The sequence below is a fragment of the Petaurus breviceps genome, unplaced genomic scaffold, assembly GCF_028583685.1.
Source record: "Petaurus breviceps papuanus isolate PSGF00001 unplaced genomic scaffold, PetGlider_PUasm1.0 172, whole genome shotgun sequence".
Lineage (NCBI taxonomy): Eukaryota > Metazoa > Chordata > Mammalia > Diprotodontia > Petauridae > Petaurus > Petaurus breviceps.
In genome coordinates this window covers 3459337-3474685 of record NW_027185755.1, presented here as the reverse complement: position 1 = coordinate 3474685, position 15349 = coordinate 3459337, and the positions used below count along the sequence as shown (strand labels likewise).

At 51.6% G+C, this 15349-nt stretch overlaps 3 protein-coding genes across 3 annotated transcripts in view; 2 read left to right on the top strand and 1 right to left on the bottom strand.

The window, feature by feature from the left end:
* Nucleotides 1-4131, top strand: part of NFIX (nuclear factor I X) — a 112637-nt gene extending 108506 nt beyond the window's left edge. Inside the window, exon 10 of the mRNA XM_069082952.1 lies at nucleotides 236-4131. Within this exon, the coding sequence (XP_068939053.1) occupies nucleotides 236-250 (15 nt within the window). The 3' untranslated portion in view covers nucleotides 251-4131. The remainder of the gene's footprint in view (nucleotides 1-235) is intronic.
* RAD23A (RAD23 homolog A, nucleotide excision repair protein) overlaps nucleotides 1-15349 on the top strand; it is a 181075-nt gene that overhangs the window by 142560 nt on the left and 23166 nt on the right. The window lies entirely within an intron of this gene.
* On the bottom strand, nucleotides 5602-11731 carry LYL1 (LYL1 basic helix-loop-helix family member). The gene is given in 5 exon segments (XM_069082951.1): nucleotides 5602-7415; nucleotides 9060-9151; nucleotides 9339-9757; nucleotides 11601-11650; nucleotides 11653-11731. Coding segments are annotated over 5 exon segments (1116 nt in total). The 3' UTR covers nucleotides 5602-6939.

Here is a 15349-nt window from a genome sequence, read left to right as displayed (position 1 = left end):
TCCCTGGCATTGGGGGCAGGGGGCCATCTGGGAAGGGGGTGGGGGGTCCAGATAGAGTGGTAATTTTGTGACTCTTTTCTAGGGTGCATCACTGCTTTAGCCCCCTGGGATGAGGGGAGGGGAACTGAGGCCCCTACGATGAGGGCAAACTAGCTGAGGCGGTCAGGTCATGAAGCCATCTGGCCTAGAGCCCCAGCACATTTTCATTCTCTTGTCCTTTCTTATCCCTCTCCAGTCCTGGTTCCTCTGACGAGATCTACAAGAAAAAGAAAGAAGAGGAAAAAGGGGGAAGAAGAAATTTTGAGACATGGAAATATCCCCCAGCCCAGCTCAGCTCAGCCTAGCCCGACTAGTCCCACCCCACCAAAAAGCAAAAATCTAAAAGTCACCATCCACTCTACCCTCTCCTGCCAGGGGATCCCTTCTGGCACTCACAGAGCCCAGCCCAGCTGTCAGGACCCAGAAGAAGGGGCCTGGGGTGGAGCCACACCACCAGCAGCCAGGAGGAAAGGAAAACTGGGGAAAACAGAAATTTAAAAAACAAATACAAACAAAAAAGGGTGACAAGGAGCAGTCACTTGTCCACTCCCTCCACCTTTACATCCCTTCCCCCTCAGACACACACACACACACACACACACACACACACACACACGAGCACTAATGCATGTACAGGCACACACAAGCACATTCTACACTGGGGTCTCCTGGCTACAGCCCGGGAAAAAGCTAAGAGGAATGGAGTGAAAGGTGAAAAGTTTTCCAATGCATCACCAACCTGGCTAGGAGGGTCCCAAGTTCTGCCCTTCCTGTCCAAGGTTGTCTATTTGGTAGATGACAAAGCACACCTCCCCAGCACACCTCAGGCCTGATGCTCTCTTGGGGCTGGAAGAACTGGCTTCAGTGAGGTGTTTTGATAGAAATCTCCAAGGGTCTTGAACCCTTCTTGCTCCTCCCCCCTCCTAGCCTGGTCCTATTCCTTCAGCATGGGCAGTTGATTTTGATCTGACCTTGGTTGGGGTATGTGTAAAGTGCTTTCTAAGGCTTCTTTCCATTGTTTTAGCACCCAGGACCTGAAGGCCTGGGAAGGGAGAGCCCCAGAGAGCTAGGCCTGGCCAGTGATCCAGTAAGGCCTCTGATGCCTTATTGGAACCACCGAAGTTGCTTTGTTTTTTATTCTTATGCACCAGGGTAGAAGGGGCTAAGTTCTGATATGAACTTGTCCTGGAGGGGGCATGCCAGTCAGCTGGAGCCCATTGGAAGAGATACAGAGCCTGACCCTGGAATAGACCTAACCCAATATTGCACCACCTTCCCCAGAGTCACTTTTACCCCACACCAGCCTTGAAGATAGCTTTCATGTCATCTTATCATTATGTACAGTCTATAGGAACAAGTCGAAATGCTCTCAACAGGACCAGCCAGCTGCGCCCCCCCCCCATAAGCCCCCTTTTGTTGCCTTGGATGCTCCATTGTTCTACATTGGCCTCCCTCCTCCCTCAGCCCCCTGGAGACAGGGCCCAAAAGAGATGGGAAGGAGTGAGACCAAGACTAGACCTTGGATTCTGGAGAGACAGAGTTTCTAAGTGTCTGAGCAAAGGGAGACCTAGCCCATTCCCACAAGTATCTCCTCTGCTCTTTTCACCCTCTAAACTTTTCCTCCAACCCAGCTCTTCCAAGACACCAGCAGTCCTTCCACCTACCCTCCCCCACCAAAAATAATCCCCAGGAAAAATCACCAGAGAGGCTTAATAGCCCTAACCTGTGGCCTTCTCCTGGGCTGGTCCAAAAGGCCTAACATCAAGGGCATCAGCTGGATTGGTGAAAGCCGAAGCTGGAGTGGAGGAGAGGAGGAGCCAGCCTCAACAGCCCCCAGGTTCACAGCTGGCTGCCCACCTTTTGAGAGCTTTTCGGCTGGGATGCTAAGTCACATCTACCCTAGGTAGGCTTTGTGATCACAGACTTGCTCTCAATTTATGTTCCTTTGGAGGTAATGGTTGGGTGGTGGTGTACTTCGTTTAGTATTCCAGAGATTACTCTCTCTCTCCCCCACTTTTTCTCTTCCACCCCCTCTTTCCTTCCCTGCTTTCCTCTAGCCAGTTTTTAGCTGTATTTTTTTTTTTCCTGTTGTAGTTGGGAAATTGTTATCAAATTGGGAACAAAAAAGAAATCAACATGTCCTAGAAAGCTGCCCCTCTCTGCCCCTCTCCCCACCAGGGATGGGCTCAGACCAAGAAGAGAGGCCCCAAAGTCAACCAATTGATTTTGTCTCCTCTCTTGACTTGGTATATTCTTGGGCTGGGCAAGGACAAAGGGCCAGGGGCCAGAGGACTCAAAGCCCACACAACATCCATAGGTAGACAGGCTCTAGGTTCTCCAGGACTCCCTTCTCACTCTGTGTGACTTCTCTCTCTGTGCCTTACTCCCTCCTAGCTTCTCTTTGGTCTCTGTCTCTATCTCTACTCTTCCTCTATCCTCTTCTCTTCTCTTTTCTCTTCTCTTCTTTTCTCTTCTCTTTCTTCTCTTCTCTTCTTTTATCTCTCACACACATTCTATGGAAACACAAAGCACAGGTTGGGAGCCTCTGTCCAACATTGCACTGGGTTGGGGGGAGCCATGGGCTCTATTGTTGGTGGTTTTGCATTGGTTAGTGGCGTAGATGGCATCATCAGGAAAGGTTAGGATAACCCTAAGAAGAGTTGAGGAGAAGGAGGTCAGGAAAGCTAGTTAGGAGCCTCAGACCTACCCATATGGAAAGCTGAGGGTGGCCCTCACCTCCTAAACTCAGTCGAAAGAGGGTTTTAAATTTTAAAGTGGAGTGTGTCTGTCCCTATCTGCAGCCTTGGAAAAGGACCAGGAAAGAGAGGGGAGGAGAGAGGAAGGGTGGAATTAGGGGTTGTGGCCTCCCAGTAAATGCTGCCTCCTCTCCCAACTCAGGGTGGTGTTAGGAGCTGGCTTGGGGTGGCTGGGGCCGGGCTGGGGCCAGGGGTGATGCCTGGTCAAAGTGCAATGATTTTCCAGTTCGGTCGGCAAAACAGGGTCAGACCTGCAGCAAGGAGAGGAAAGGGAAGAGCCTAAAGCTGGCCTGTCCAGCCTCCTCCCTGTCTCCACTCCTACCCGCCCCTTTTCCTGGGGACTCCCCTCCAGACAATCGTTGCCACGCACAAACCTCCGTGCCTGGGTCTTGTATGTGTCCCTAACCTCACGGAGCCAGGCCCTGGCTTGGGATCTTGGGGAGCCTCAGCTGCTCCCTCCTCGCACTAGGTATAAAGCTGCAGGCCAGCTGCGTGTGCCTCACCTCCTTGCCCAGCCTAGGTGGGGGGGGCAGTCTGAGGTGAAGGGAGGGTACAGGGAACCCCCAAATTAGGACAGTCTCAGCTTAGAGTCGTCTTGGTTGGGGGACGGGGAGGGGGGGATGGTAGAGTAAGATAGAAGCGGGCCGCGGCAATGGGGGTGGGGTGGGGTGGGTGGGGATTTGCATGGAATCCGTTTGTTTCCCTGATTACCATCATTTCGGTTTGAGGGCAGGAGGCGGCGGTGGCGACAGGAAGCGGGGACTGTTAGAAAAAAAAAAAAAAGAAAAACACAAAAACCTTTTAAAAAAAACACAAAAATATATATACGGGGGAATGAACTTTTTTTTTCATTGAACCAAGTGCAATGCATTGGAGAGTTTTCCTATCTTTGTATGTTAGAGATTGTTAAGAAGAAGAAAAAAGTCTATTTTTGTTGCAATGTCCTCGCGGCTCTGGGGACACTAAAGAAACGGGCCGCCCGCCATGCGCGGGCACCGACGCCCAAGTGGGTTTTCCGTTTGTTTTTTTTTTTTCGTTTTTTTTTTTTCGTTCGTTCGTTCGTTTTCGGTTGTTTCTTTTTTTCTTTCTTGAAGCCGTTTGCCTGCGTGGACGAGGCTGATCCGGGGCTTGCCCTGCGTAGCCGTCTGTTCTCGGGGTCGGTGGGAGGGCTGAAGGAAGGATTTCCACATTTAAACGACATTTAAACATCACAGAATCAGAGAGGAAAAGGACGAGAGGAAAATTTTTAAAAAGAAAAAAGTTAAAAATAAAAAAAATAAAAAAATCCTGGTGCTTTGTACATTATAAAGTACATTAAAAAAAACCCACCCAACTCTATTATACGTCAGTTTATGAACCAGTTAAGTATCATACCGCACGTTAGGAACCACGCATAGCCCTTTGTTATGTTAACGCACGGGACAGCGGTTTGCGCTCGGCGGCTGGGCGCGGCTGCCCCGGGCTGGCGCGGATCTCCTGGGGGCCCCTGGCCAGGGGCCACCCCCTTTCCCCTATCCGGACACAGAGGCCCCTCCCCCTGTCCCCGCCCCCTGCAGAGGTCAGTGTCCAGTCACCGACGCCACCCCCTCGAGCGCCTTTCTTTGAGCCAGACGCCAACTTGCCCCACACCAGCATTGTCCAGGGAGCGCTCTGCAAGTTGGTTAGTTTCCTCTCCCCTTCCCTTCCCCGGCGCCCCCCTCTGACCCCCGCCCCACTCAGCACCCCTGGCAGACCGGCCGCACAGAGCGCCCGCCGGAGGCTGTGGAAAGGGTTTGACGCTTCAGGGAAGGACCAAACCTGCTAACTCAAATAACACCGGCCCCCCCCCCCCCAATCAGCAAACCCACACATAAACACACACACGCAACACAACCCACCCACCCCCCCCCCCCCCCCCCCCCCCCCCCCCCCCCCTCCCCCCCCCCCCCCCCCCCCCCCCCCCCCCCCCCCGTGCTGGTGGAGCGGACGCCGAGCTCTGGCTCCCAAAGGGGCTGAGTGGACCAGATGATCAGATGAATTCCCACTCCCATTCCCAATCCAGACCCTCCGCCCGATCCGAACTACACCGAACAAAATTACACACAGAAAAAAGGAGCAATAAAGTCAAGAGGACTTTGTCCCCCCTCCCCTCCCAATGGAGAATCCAAGGGCCTCCAGCCCACCCTACCCCCGGGACGCTCCCCGGGACACCACTCCCTACGCCAGCCTGGGCCAGCCGCACTATATAGCCCTTTACCCCCTTTCCTTTCATGCCCCCTTCCCTGGAGATCCATGCGCCCGGACAGCACCAGCATCGCGGACAGCAAAGCCGCCCGTCCCGTCAAACAAGTTTCTTCTTAGGCTAAGAAACGCAGTATATATGAGTATCTCTATATAGTACTAATGGATTTGGTGTGCTTCCCCTTAGCATCCCCCGTCCCTTTGCTCCTCCTTCAGCCTGGTCCCCCTCCCTTCCCTTCCCCGTCTCCGCACTGAGATACATAAGAAACAAGGGTAGTTTACTGTCTGTTTTGTTTTCTGGGTTTTCAGTGTCCTAGCGGAATGCAGGTAGGCAGCCAGCCCGTATGTTCCCCGTCCCCTCCCCTGCCCCTTCTCCCGCCCTGGCCCCTGTCACTGCGCTTCTGTTACACCATCTTTGCCTGACTCTCTCCAGCTTCTCCATTGAATGGCTAATGTGTATGTGAAATAAAGAAATAAAGAAAAAACAAAGACGAAGAGACCTTGAACCCTCGCGAGAGCGGACGCAGGGTGGGGGCGGTGAGGGCAGGGTGGGTGGATCCATGGGAAATTGGGGGTCTCCTGGAGCTTTTACGATTTTTAAATTTTTTTTATTTTTAACTTTTTTTCTTTTTCCGGAGTTCTGGGGTTTGGAGTTCTACGTCCAAATCCGGGTTCCGCTACTGACTACCTGTTCGACCTTGGGATATTTCACTCTGAGACTCTTTTCTGGCCCTTGGGTACTTCAGCCCCACTCTCCAAGGGGAGCAAAAAGCCTTACTTCACACTAAACAATTCTAAAAACAGATCTCAGGGTGAAGATAACGCCCATTTCCTCCAGAATTACTGGGGTGATGCTCCTGAGGCTCTAAAGCGATTTCACAAACAACCGAGAAAGGGAATTGGGGAACTTAGAAAAGGGACTGGCCTTCCACTGGTTCGGGGAAACTCCTGGGTCTGAGGAAGAAACTACAGGCGGAGGGCCATATCCCCGCTAGTTTGAAGTTCCTTCCTCACCCCCATTTGCAGCCCTAGAGAGAAGCCACTTACGACCTCGCCCACCCTATAGACCCCAGTCTCTTTGTTGTCGGATGGCCTAGGTTCTGGACCTGAGCTTTCATGGTGTGAGAACTTCCTCTGTCAGTGCAGGTCGGCACATTCTTTGTGACTATAGAGAGCTGCCCGAAGAATGGAAAGGTTAAGTGACGTGCACTCTGGCCAGTAAATGCCTGAGGAGGACCTTGAGGTCTTCCTGGCTCCAGGGTCAGCCCTCTAACCACTACGCTGTCTCTCTAGTCTGTAAACTAGGAACGTTAAATTAGTTGTCTTAAGATCCCACTCCAGCTCTAACATAGTTCAAAAAATTTTTTTAATTCCTTCTCTCCCCCCCCCCCGTCCCGCCCCCCTTTTCCAAAGGCTTCGGCCCGGCGGGAATAATGAGGCACTATATAGATGTCCTCTTTGTTGTACTCCAAACCCAAAAGAAACGTGCCCCCGGGAGGACATTTAGGCTCCTGGGCTGGGTGGTCTGTAAAACAAATTAAAGCCGCCAGTAGTGGGGATAGCCAAGGGGGCGAGAAGTAACGTCAGAGCCCGACCTCTGGAGACACTGGATGCCCTCTCGATGTCTCCCTGGACCGTGTACCTGGGGGAATGGGGCAACCTAGACCAGTGCCCCATCCCCGCCAGCAACCAAGGCACCCATTTCTCTCCACTGACGACCCCTGCACATCGCTCTTCCCTCTTCCCACTTAGATTCCTTCGATCTTGGGGATTGACGGGGAGGAGGGGGCGGTGCTGCTAATATTTAGGGCAGTCCGGGAAGGGTCTGCTCTCCTGAGGCCCCTTCTCTTCTCTGGGGAGCTGTCCTTCCTGGGGTTCGCGCAGATGCCTCTTGTAGAATCCCTCCCATCCCTACCCGCGGGGGTCACCGAGCCTCGCATCCCACGGCCGTCCTGCCCCGAAGAGAGCACTCGCTCTTGATGTGTTGTTCTGCTCCATCTGGGTGAGGGGAAGCAGGCGTGGGCGGGAGCGCTGGAGGGGAGTGCACGGCCTCTGCCCTGCGCCCCAGGCCCCGTCGTGTGCCCTCGCCTACGTTCACGCTCGCACCGCTGCGCTCCCGCTTGCGAGGAGCCACCCCAGCTGGGGCCGGACCTGGAGCCGGAACCGGGACTGGGGTCGGGGCCGGAGCCAGGGCGGCCGCCTGGTCCCGCAGCAGACGACCCAGGAAGCCTATGTACTTGAGAGCGAGACGGAGCACCTCATTTTTGCTCAGCTTCCGGTCGGGAGGGTGCGTGGGCAGCAGTTTTCGCAGCTCCGCGAAGGCCCCGTTCACGTTCTGTTGCCGCCAGCGCTCGCGGCTGTTGGTGAACACGCGGCGAGCCACCTTCAGGGGCTGGTGCCCTGCGAAGGAAACGACACGAGAGGGGTGTCGGCCAGTGTCTTACCACCTGCAGGCTACAGCACACTGAGGACTCAGGCTGCCCAGGTCCAGCCTCCTTGAACCCCAGGATTAGACCTAGGAGATGTATCGAGACCTCCAGCTCCCTCTTATCCTGGGATGGGCCACCGTTATACCTGATTTACCAACTTCTAACCCATGTTGCCCTTCCCTGCAGGGTATGTGCCAATCCTCTCTCCTGTCCTGGAATTACGTGTTAGGGCTTCTTCTTCGCCACCGGCAGGGTTCCTGGGCACATCTAAGTTCTTAACCTTTTTTTGTCGTGGACCCTTTGGGCAGTCTTGTAAAGCCTAGGGAGGGATCCCTTCTCAGAAGAAGATATTTGAATAATTGAATTTCAGTTAGAGATTAGTGAAAATAAAGGTCATGTATCCAAGTTCACGTACTACCCCCAAGTTAAGAGTCCCCGATGTAGATAATCCTTCCAGGTTATAGGAGCACAGCATATCAGGGCTAGAAAGGACAGGAATACACCTGTATGGGGGATGGGGGATGCTTCTAGTGGGGTGGTTACTATGTATAATTATTGGCTCTGTGGGACAGATTCTTGCTTTTCTCAGCAGTGTTATGGGTAACTGGTCTGTACATGAGGTATCTGTGACTGTATGACTAATTCTGTGTGTGAGTCTGTTCATCTGTGCAGTATCTGAGTGACTTACTGGGCATGGCTTCCCTGTGCAGCTGCCACCTAGGTATTATCCAGGACTGTCCATCTAACTACCCCTTTAATTCCAGTTGCCAAGGTAAGACTCACCATTGTTTCCACAACATCCCTAGTATCTGTCTTCCTCCCTGTTAACCTAGTTCAGGGCCATATCACCTCTCAGGCCTGAACTGTTGCAATTAGCTTCCCAACTGGTTACCTTTTCTCCAGTCTCTCCCCATCTCCAATCCATCCCTCTATAGCTGCCAAATGAATATTCCTAGAACAAAAGGTCATTCAATCCCTGCTCAAAATGCTTATTACATCTAAGATACTATTCCCTGATCTAACTCAGGCCTTTTTTTTTAAATAGACATATTTTGTATAAATTTATATTATACAGTTGTTAGGTTTCCTTTAAATCATTTTTTAAACCTACTTATCTGTATACATGTTGCATTCTCCTAGTGGAATACAAACTTCATGAGGATAGAGACTGTTTTCTTTTTGTCTTTGTATTATTGGGACCTGGCATATATGCCTTTCACATAGTAGTTACTTAAAAAAAAGTTGAATTCTCTGTGTATGGCTATCACTGCCTGGCTGTTTATGTATGACACTGTGTGGTTTTCTCTATGTGGCTGTGATTCTTTTTGTGTGAAGCTCTGTCATTGTCACTGTCTCTGTGACTGTTACTATGTATGGCTGTATCTGGGGTGGTTACTTGTATATGACTGTCACTGCTGTGTTTGACTCTTAAGTGACAATATTGGTAAGATTTCCCTGTCTACCTCTGGGTGACTGTGCTGAGACTGAGAGATGGGGGCCTCCTGGTTCCATTTAAGGGGGAGCTATGCACACTCCTATGCTGACATGCTTGGTTGTGCTCAAGAGTGAGCTGGAACACAGACACACACATACACAAACATACACATACACTTACCCTCATTCAGGTCAGGCTCACAGTGGCTGGGCCGCCGCTTCAGTCGGCTGCTGGGGAAGATGCTGAAGGAGCCAGTGGTGCCAATGTAGACGCTGAGAGGGACATGGGTCAATGAGAACTCTGACCCTCTCACCCTCCCCTCCCGAGGCCTAGGGACCCAGGACACCAAGGCAACGGTTCAGGGTAGGCAAAATGTGCCCCCTTCCCCCCAGTTCCTTTTCCCCCAATACTAAGGCCCCCTTCCACCCTTAGGAGAGATAGGGCCAGCCCAAGACTGACCTGCTTAGAAAGGGGTGTGGGTGGTAGTGTGTCGGGAGCAGGCCCCCCAAGGCCAGTGGGGGTGGGCCAGCTGTCAGGGCAGAAAGCGGGACTAGTGAGGGCAGTGGGGGAGGTGTGGTGAGTTCAGTGGTGGCCATGGTTGGTGGTTTGCTGTGGCCCAGGCTGATGACAGGCACATGGGGAGGCAGCTTGGGGGGTGTTGGGGATGAGGCAGGGTGACTATTGTCCCCATCCTGTGGGGTACCAGGCTCAGGCTCAGACACAGGTGAGGGGCTGCTGGCTGCTGGGGAGGGGAGTGAGGAGGGTAGTGTAGGCACAGCCTCTAGCTTCTCCATCATGGTGTGGCCCAGCTTCACAGAGCCCCTTGGAGGGCACATGGACTCAGAGGATGATGGCCCCTCAGTGGGACTGGTGCTCACCTGCAGGAGGGAATCAAGTCAAGAAGGGAATGATGTCTGATGACCTCCATCTTCACTGTTTCCCAAGCCCTGAGACACACTATACTCAGATCCCAAGCCTTTCCCAAACTGGGGACCCACAGAAAATGGAAAGTGAAAAAGGCACTAGATTCCAAGCCAAGGACTGGAATTTGAATGCCAGCTGCATTACTTACTAGCTGGGCTACTTGGGCAAGTCCCTTCTTTCTGGGCCTCAGTTTCTCCAGCTGCAAAGTGAGTTAGACCAGATGATTTCTAGATTCCCCTCCAGTCAGAGATCCTTTAAACTACTTATATTTGGGGGCCATCAGCCTGGAGTCAGAGGACTTGGATTCTAATCTTCATTCTGCTATTTACTGCTAGGATAACCTTAGAGAATCACTTGCATTTCCTTCACCTTAATTTCCTCGTCTATAAAACAAAGAAGGCATTTGGACTAGACCATCTCTCTGGCTCTTCCAGATTGAATTCCTCTGATCCTAATTATGGTCTAAATACCTAGTAGCTGAGGAGAAATGGGGAAGCCACAGCTGTCAGCTGAGTGAGTGAAAGGTGGAAGGGTTTACCTTGAGCTGAGTAGCCTGAAGGAAGGGATTATAATGATAGTATTTATATAGACTTCAAGTCTTGACACACATGATCTTATTGGAGCCTTAAAGTGAACCCATGAGGTAGGTCTTAGAAATATTATCATCTCCACTTTACAGATGAGGAAATTGAGGTTCAAAGAGGCTTAGTTCAAACTTGTGTCGGAAGCAAGATTCAAATGGTGGAGTTAGTATTTCCTGACTGCACAAAAAAGGACTCTTTTCACCAGTGTGGGGTGGCCTGGGATCTGGGAAGGGCATGGTTCTGTTTTCAGGAGGCTAACCCCAGGGGCTCAGAGAATTTTCAGGATCAGCTACACTACACTAGTAGCTAAGGGATACCAGGCCCCAGAAGTAAACATGTGGGAGGAATCGAGAAATCAGGGGGTTACAGGAAGTCAGGGGTCTGCCCTTGAGGTTCATCTTTCCTATGTGATTTTAGGCAGGCCTATTCCACAAACCCCTATGCATATCAGTTTTCCCATTAACCAAAGATTTATAGCCACGTGCAGTGTACTCTCTGAGTACTGGGGCTCCCTTGGTTCCCTGCCCCCCCAATGGGGACTCAGAATAGCACACATGAACCCCAGAAAAAAGCCCTCTCTGGCAAATCTGTCTGGCCTGTGGTTTCCAGCTTTTGATCTTGGGGGCTGATTCTGAGATTTTGGGGGTTGATAGTTGGATTTTGCAGTTTCCTTCTGATGGGTTTCACCTGATCAGACTCTTCTCTGTGTGGGAGAAGGGGACTTCCCTGGGGGCAGGGAACATGGGGCTCAAGGTCCCAGTCCTAGAGGAAGAATCAAGAGCCTGATAAGAAAGTTAGGTTAGAATCCAAAGGAGGTTAAAAAATAATCCAAAGGAGTTTGGGTAAGGATTCTCTTTGTCCAGGGGTGTGTGTACCAGCGTCTGAGACCTAGGACATTTGGGCCAGGGTCTGAGGGCCCCAGGACATGTGTATCAGGGTCTAAGGGGCCTAGGGACTATGTGCCATGGCCTGAGAGTCCCAGGATATGTGTGTCAGGGTCTGAGAGGCCTAGGACACTATGTGCCATGGTCTGAGGGCCCCAGGACATGTGTATCAGGGTCTAAGAGGCCTAGGGTACTATGTGCCATGGCCTGAGAGTCCCAGGACATGTGTGCCAGGGTCTGATGGTTCCAGGCCCTGTAGGTCAGGGTCTAAGATCCCAAAGTCATCTTCCACCCGATGTGTGCCACCCCTCACCCCTTCCCACTCTTACCCTCAAGCCCCACTGCCTCCAGGATCCTCCAGGGCTGCCCCCTCCAGCCGCTGGGTCCAGCCAGGCTCCCTCCACCCTGACTCAGTGTGCTGCTCAGAGGAAACGCTGCCTCCTGTGGCCCCCGCCCCCATCCCTCCCAGCCCGCCCTCTTCACCACCCCCTCCTCTGGCGGGTTTCCTCCCCGGAGGCGGAGGATGCTCTGGAGGGGCAGATAAGGCCTAGGGACTGCCTGGCCAGGGCCGATAAGGATTCTGGGCTGGTGCCGACCCTGGAGGAAATGGGCAGGGATCTTCAAGCACCAGGTTGCCAAGACCCTGCCCATTTGACTGTTGTCTAGACTTCAGGTGGGAGCTAAAGAACAACCATCATTATTATTTCCCATCTCCTTTGGGGGACCCAGTGTCCTTGGCTCCCCAGGACTTGTCTGAGTTCCCCATGACTTTATGCATTGTGGAATGCTTTCATTTGGGGGTCAGGAGAACTGGGTTTGAGCAGCAACTGGGCCAATAACTATACAGGGTATATGACTGTGGCCAAGTGATTTTCTTCTCTGGAATTCTTTCCCCTAAATAAGCCCTTCTGCTCTTACATGGAGTTTCTCTCTGACTCTTTCCCCACTAGTTAAAGTGGAAGAAAGAGGAAGGATTACAGATTTTGGAGCTGGAAGAAACCTTAAAGACAAATAGAACTTCTCTCCCCATTTTACAGATGGAGAAACTGAGTGCCAGAGATCTTGTCCAAGGTCACAGAATAATTGGTAGACCCAGTATTCAAATCAGGGTCATCTGACCTGACTCCACTGTTCTTTCCACCACACCGGGCTCCCTTTTGGAGTGGAGGTAGTGGGGGTGTTGTAAAGTTCTGAGCTCAGGCACCACGAGGCCCTTCCAGTTTGGGGAAGTGTCTAAAGATGCTTTACCCCTCCCCGGTCTCTACTTCCCATCCCCCAATAGCTCCTAGTCTCAACTTGAGCCCTTTAGGGTTGGGAGTTCTGGGATATCTGGTGATGAGCTGAATTTGTTCCCCAACACCACTCAAATCCCCTTCAACACTCCCTCCTCCTATTGTGGAGTGACATGGTTTTCATGGCTGTGGGTCCAGATGGATGAGGAAGGGCAGTCTCCTTCCTAAGTTGCAGATCCTGTGACTGGGTTTTCAAACATCCCCCTCATAAGCCTTTGTTCCTCTTTCTTTAAACACCCTCCCTTTCCCCAATAAATCTCTCCTCCCTAGTGTTCCAAGTTCCTCCAGTCTTTGGGCCCTGAACACTGTAGGAGAGGGTTCTTGGGACTTTATTCTCCTCGACCCTCCAATCCCATCTTCCACCCTGTTGTGCTAAGGTTGTGGGGGAATCCACAGGGGGCCAAAGTGACCTCAGAAGCTGTCCCAGGAGACTGGAAACCCTGGGGTAAGGGTCTGGGCTTCCTGGCATCATTGCATTCCTTAGTACCAACCCTGCCCCAGGAAGATGAGGAGAAATTACATGGGGTCCCTGAAGTTACACTGTTTGGGTACTAGGTCTTTTCTAGCTTCCCCCTCCCCTCTCTCCCCACAGGGACACTTGGATGGGAACTCATCTCTAGTCTTCCCCCCTCAGTTTGGAGCCAGAAAACATCCACTTAATAGTATTTTATTTTTTCCAATTACAAGTAAAGATAGTTTTCAACATTCGCTTTTATAAGATTTTGAGCTCCAATTTTTTTTTTTCTCTCTCTCCTTCCCTTCCTTTCCCCCTCCCCAAGACAGCAAGCAATCTGATATAGGCTATACATCAGAAAACATCCCTAGATAGACAGGTAGACAGACAAACAGATACATAAAAGCCAGAGAAGGCTCATAGAGACAGCATGGGTCAAGTGCCTCCTTCCCTTCCCCCACACAGAGTTGGGGTGGATGGGGAAGGAGCCCCAAGAAGGAATTTTTCCAGGGTGTCTCTGTCCACCACCTCTGACCTCCATCCCCCCACCCCCACCTGAGGCCTAAGCTTCAAGAACTGTAAGAGAACTTAGAGTCCTATTCCATAATTCATTTGTTAGCTATAGAAACTAAGTCTGAGAGAAGGGGATGCATTTACCCGTCACACAGGTGATGGGATGAAGATTTTTGAGCCCAGATCTTTCAGACTCCAAATTTAGTGATCTTCCCACACAACCAGGTTAACTCTAGTCCAGCCTCACCTCATCTTAGGGAAGAAGGAACCTCAGAAACACACTTTGAGGAAATGATGGACAATCTAACTGGGAGGTGCTTTTCTCTATTTGAATTGAAGGCAGGATCCAGGGCTAGGAGGGAAGTAGGGGAGTTGGAAGTAGGCACTCCCCTGAACTTTCAACTTTTAACTCCCTCCCCTCAAATTACTTGGAGAAAGTTTCTTTGTCAAGTTGTTCTGTGATTTGGAGAAAACTCTTTGAGTTTTGGGCCCTACTTCCTTTCACAGATTAAACACCACCTTACCAGGTGGGTAATGGGCTGGATTCTTGTTGGGGTGTAGGGGAGAAGGGGTAATGATTCCCAATTCCCCTGATACCCAGTCACTGACACTATTATTTGCATAGACCAATGTATCCCAAATATTCATACATACAGACGAAAATACACACATACCCACAAACCTACTCAAACACTGTCACATGTGTGTGTGCATGTGCATGCCTTTATAGACACTTCAGAGGCAGCTTGGAATTGTGAATCAAGAACCAATCTTGGAGTCATCAAGTGCTGCTTCTGACCCAGTTATGTGACCATGGTTTTTGGACAAAACTTTTCAGTGCCCACAGGTAACTCTCACTATATTGGGAGTTCTCTACACAGAGAAATCACAGGTCTGGACAAAAAAAAAAAAAGAAATTCCACACACATATACCTACACACAGACAATTGTGAGAGGCATTATGGTTTTGTTGATAGAGAGCAGACCTGGAAGCCCAGAAAGATGTTCTGACATGTATAGCTATATGACCTTGAGCAAAATCACTTTTTTGAGACTATCAATTGCAAAGACAGGTAGGTGGCTACCTGTATTGGTAGGGTGAATATCCTCACCCCTCACGGAGGAGTTCTCTATGACAAAGAAATCACTGGAGACCTTAGGGATTACACAATCCCCTCATTTTACAGATGGTGAAACCAAGGCCCAGAAAGATCGTGACAGGGATGAGATGAAATCTTTCTTGCCAGTACCTTTACTTGTAGTGACTACCAAAAATAAAACAGGAGCCCAAACCCATAAAACGTTTACTTCCCAAAACAATCTTCCTTTATTAAGAAGGGAGGCAGTGGCTGTGGCGATCACAGTTGGGGACACAGTTCCACCACGGGTAGAGATTCCCAGAACCAGAGGGTTCCGGAGAAACTAAGGACCAAAGCAGGGAAGGGAGCAGCCGAACACGTGCAGAGACTCCGCGGACCCCCGCCATGCATCAGTCCCCACGGCTCAGGGCTGGGGTTTTTCTCGCTCTTTGGGTCGAGCCCCGCCTCCCTCCATTCCTTCCACGCCCCCCCCCACATCCCCCCTCCCATCTCTCTTCTCCCCGAGGGGGCGGAAGCCGGACAGGAAACACGCGTAGGCTGCATCCGCGGCCCCGCCAGGTGTTTCCTGCTCGCCAGCTCCGGGACTCGACCCACAGCGGGACCCCCTCCCTCCCTTCCCCCCCCCCCGCCCCTGCTTAGCCGCTTGGGGGCCCCCGGCTTAGCGCGAGGGCTCAGCCGCAGAGGGGCACTCCCCCCACCCCCCGCGGGAAGGGCAGTCA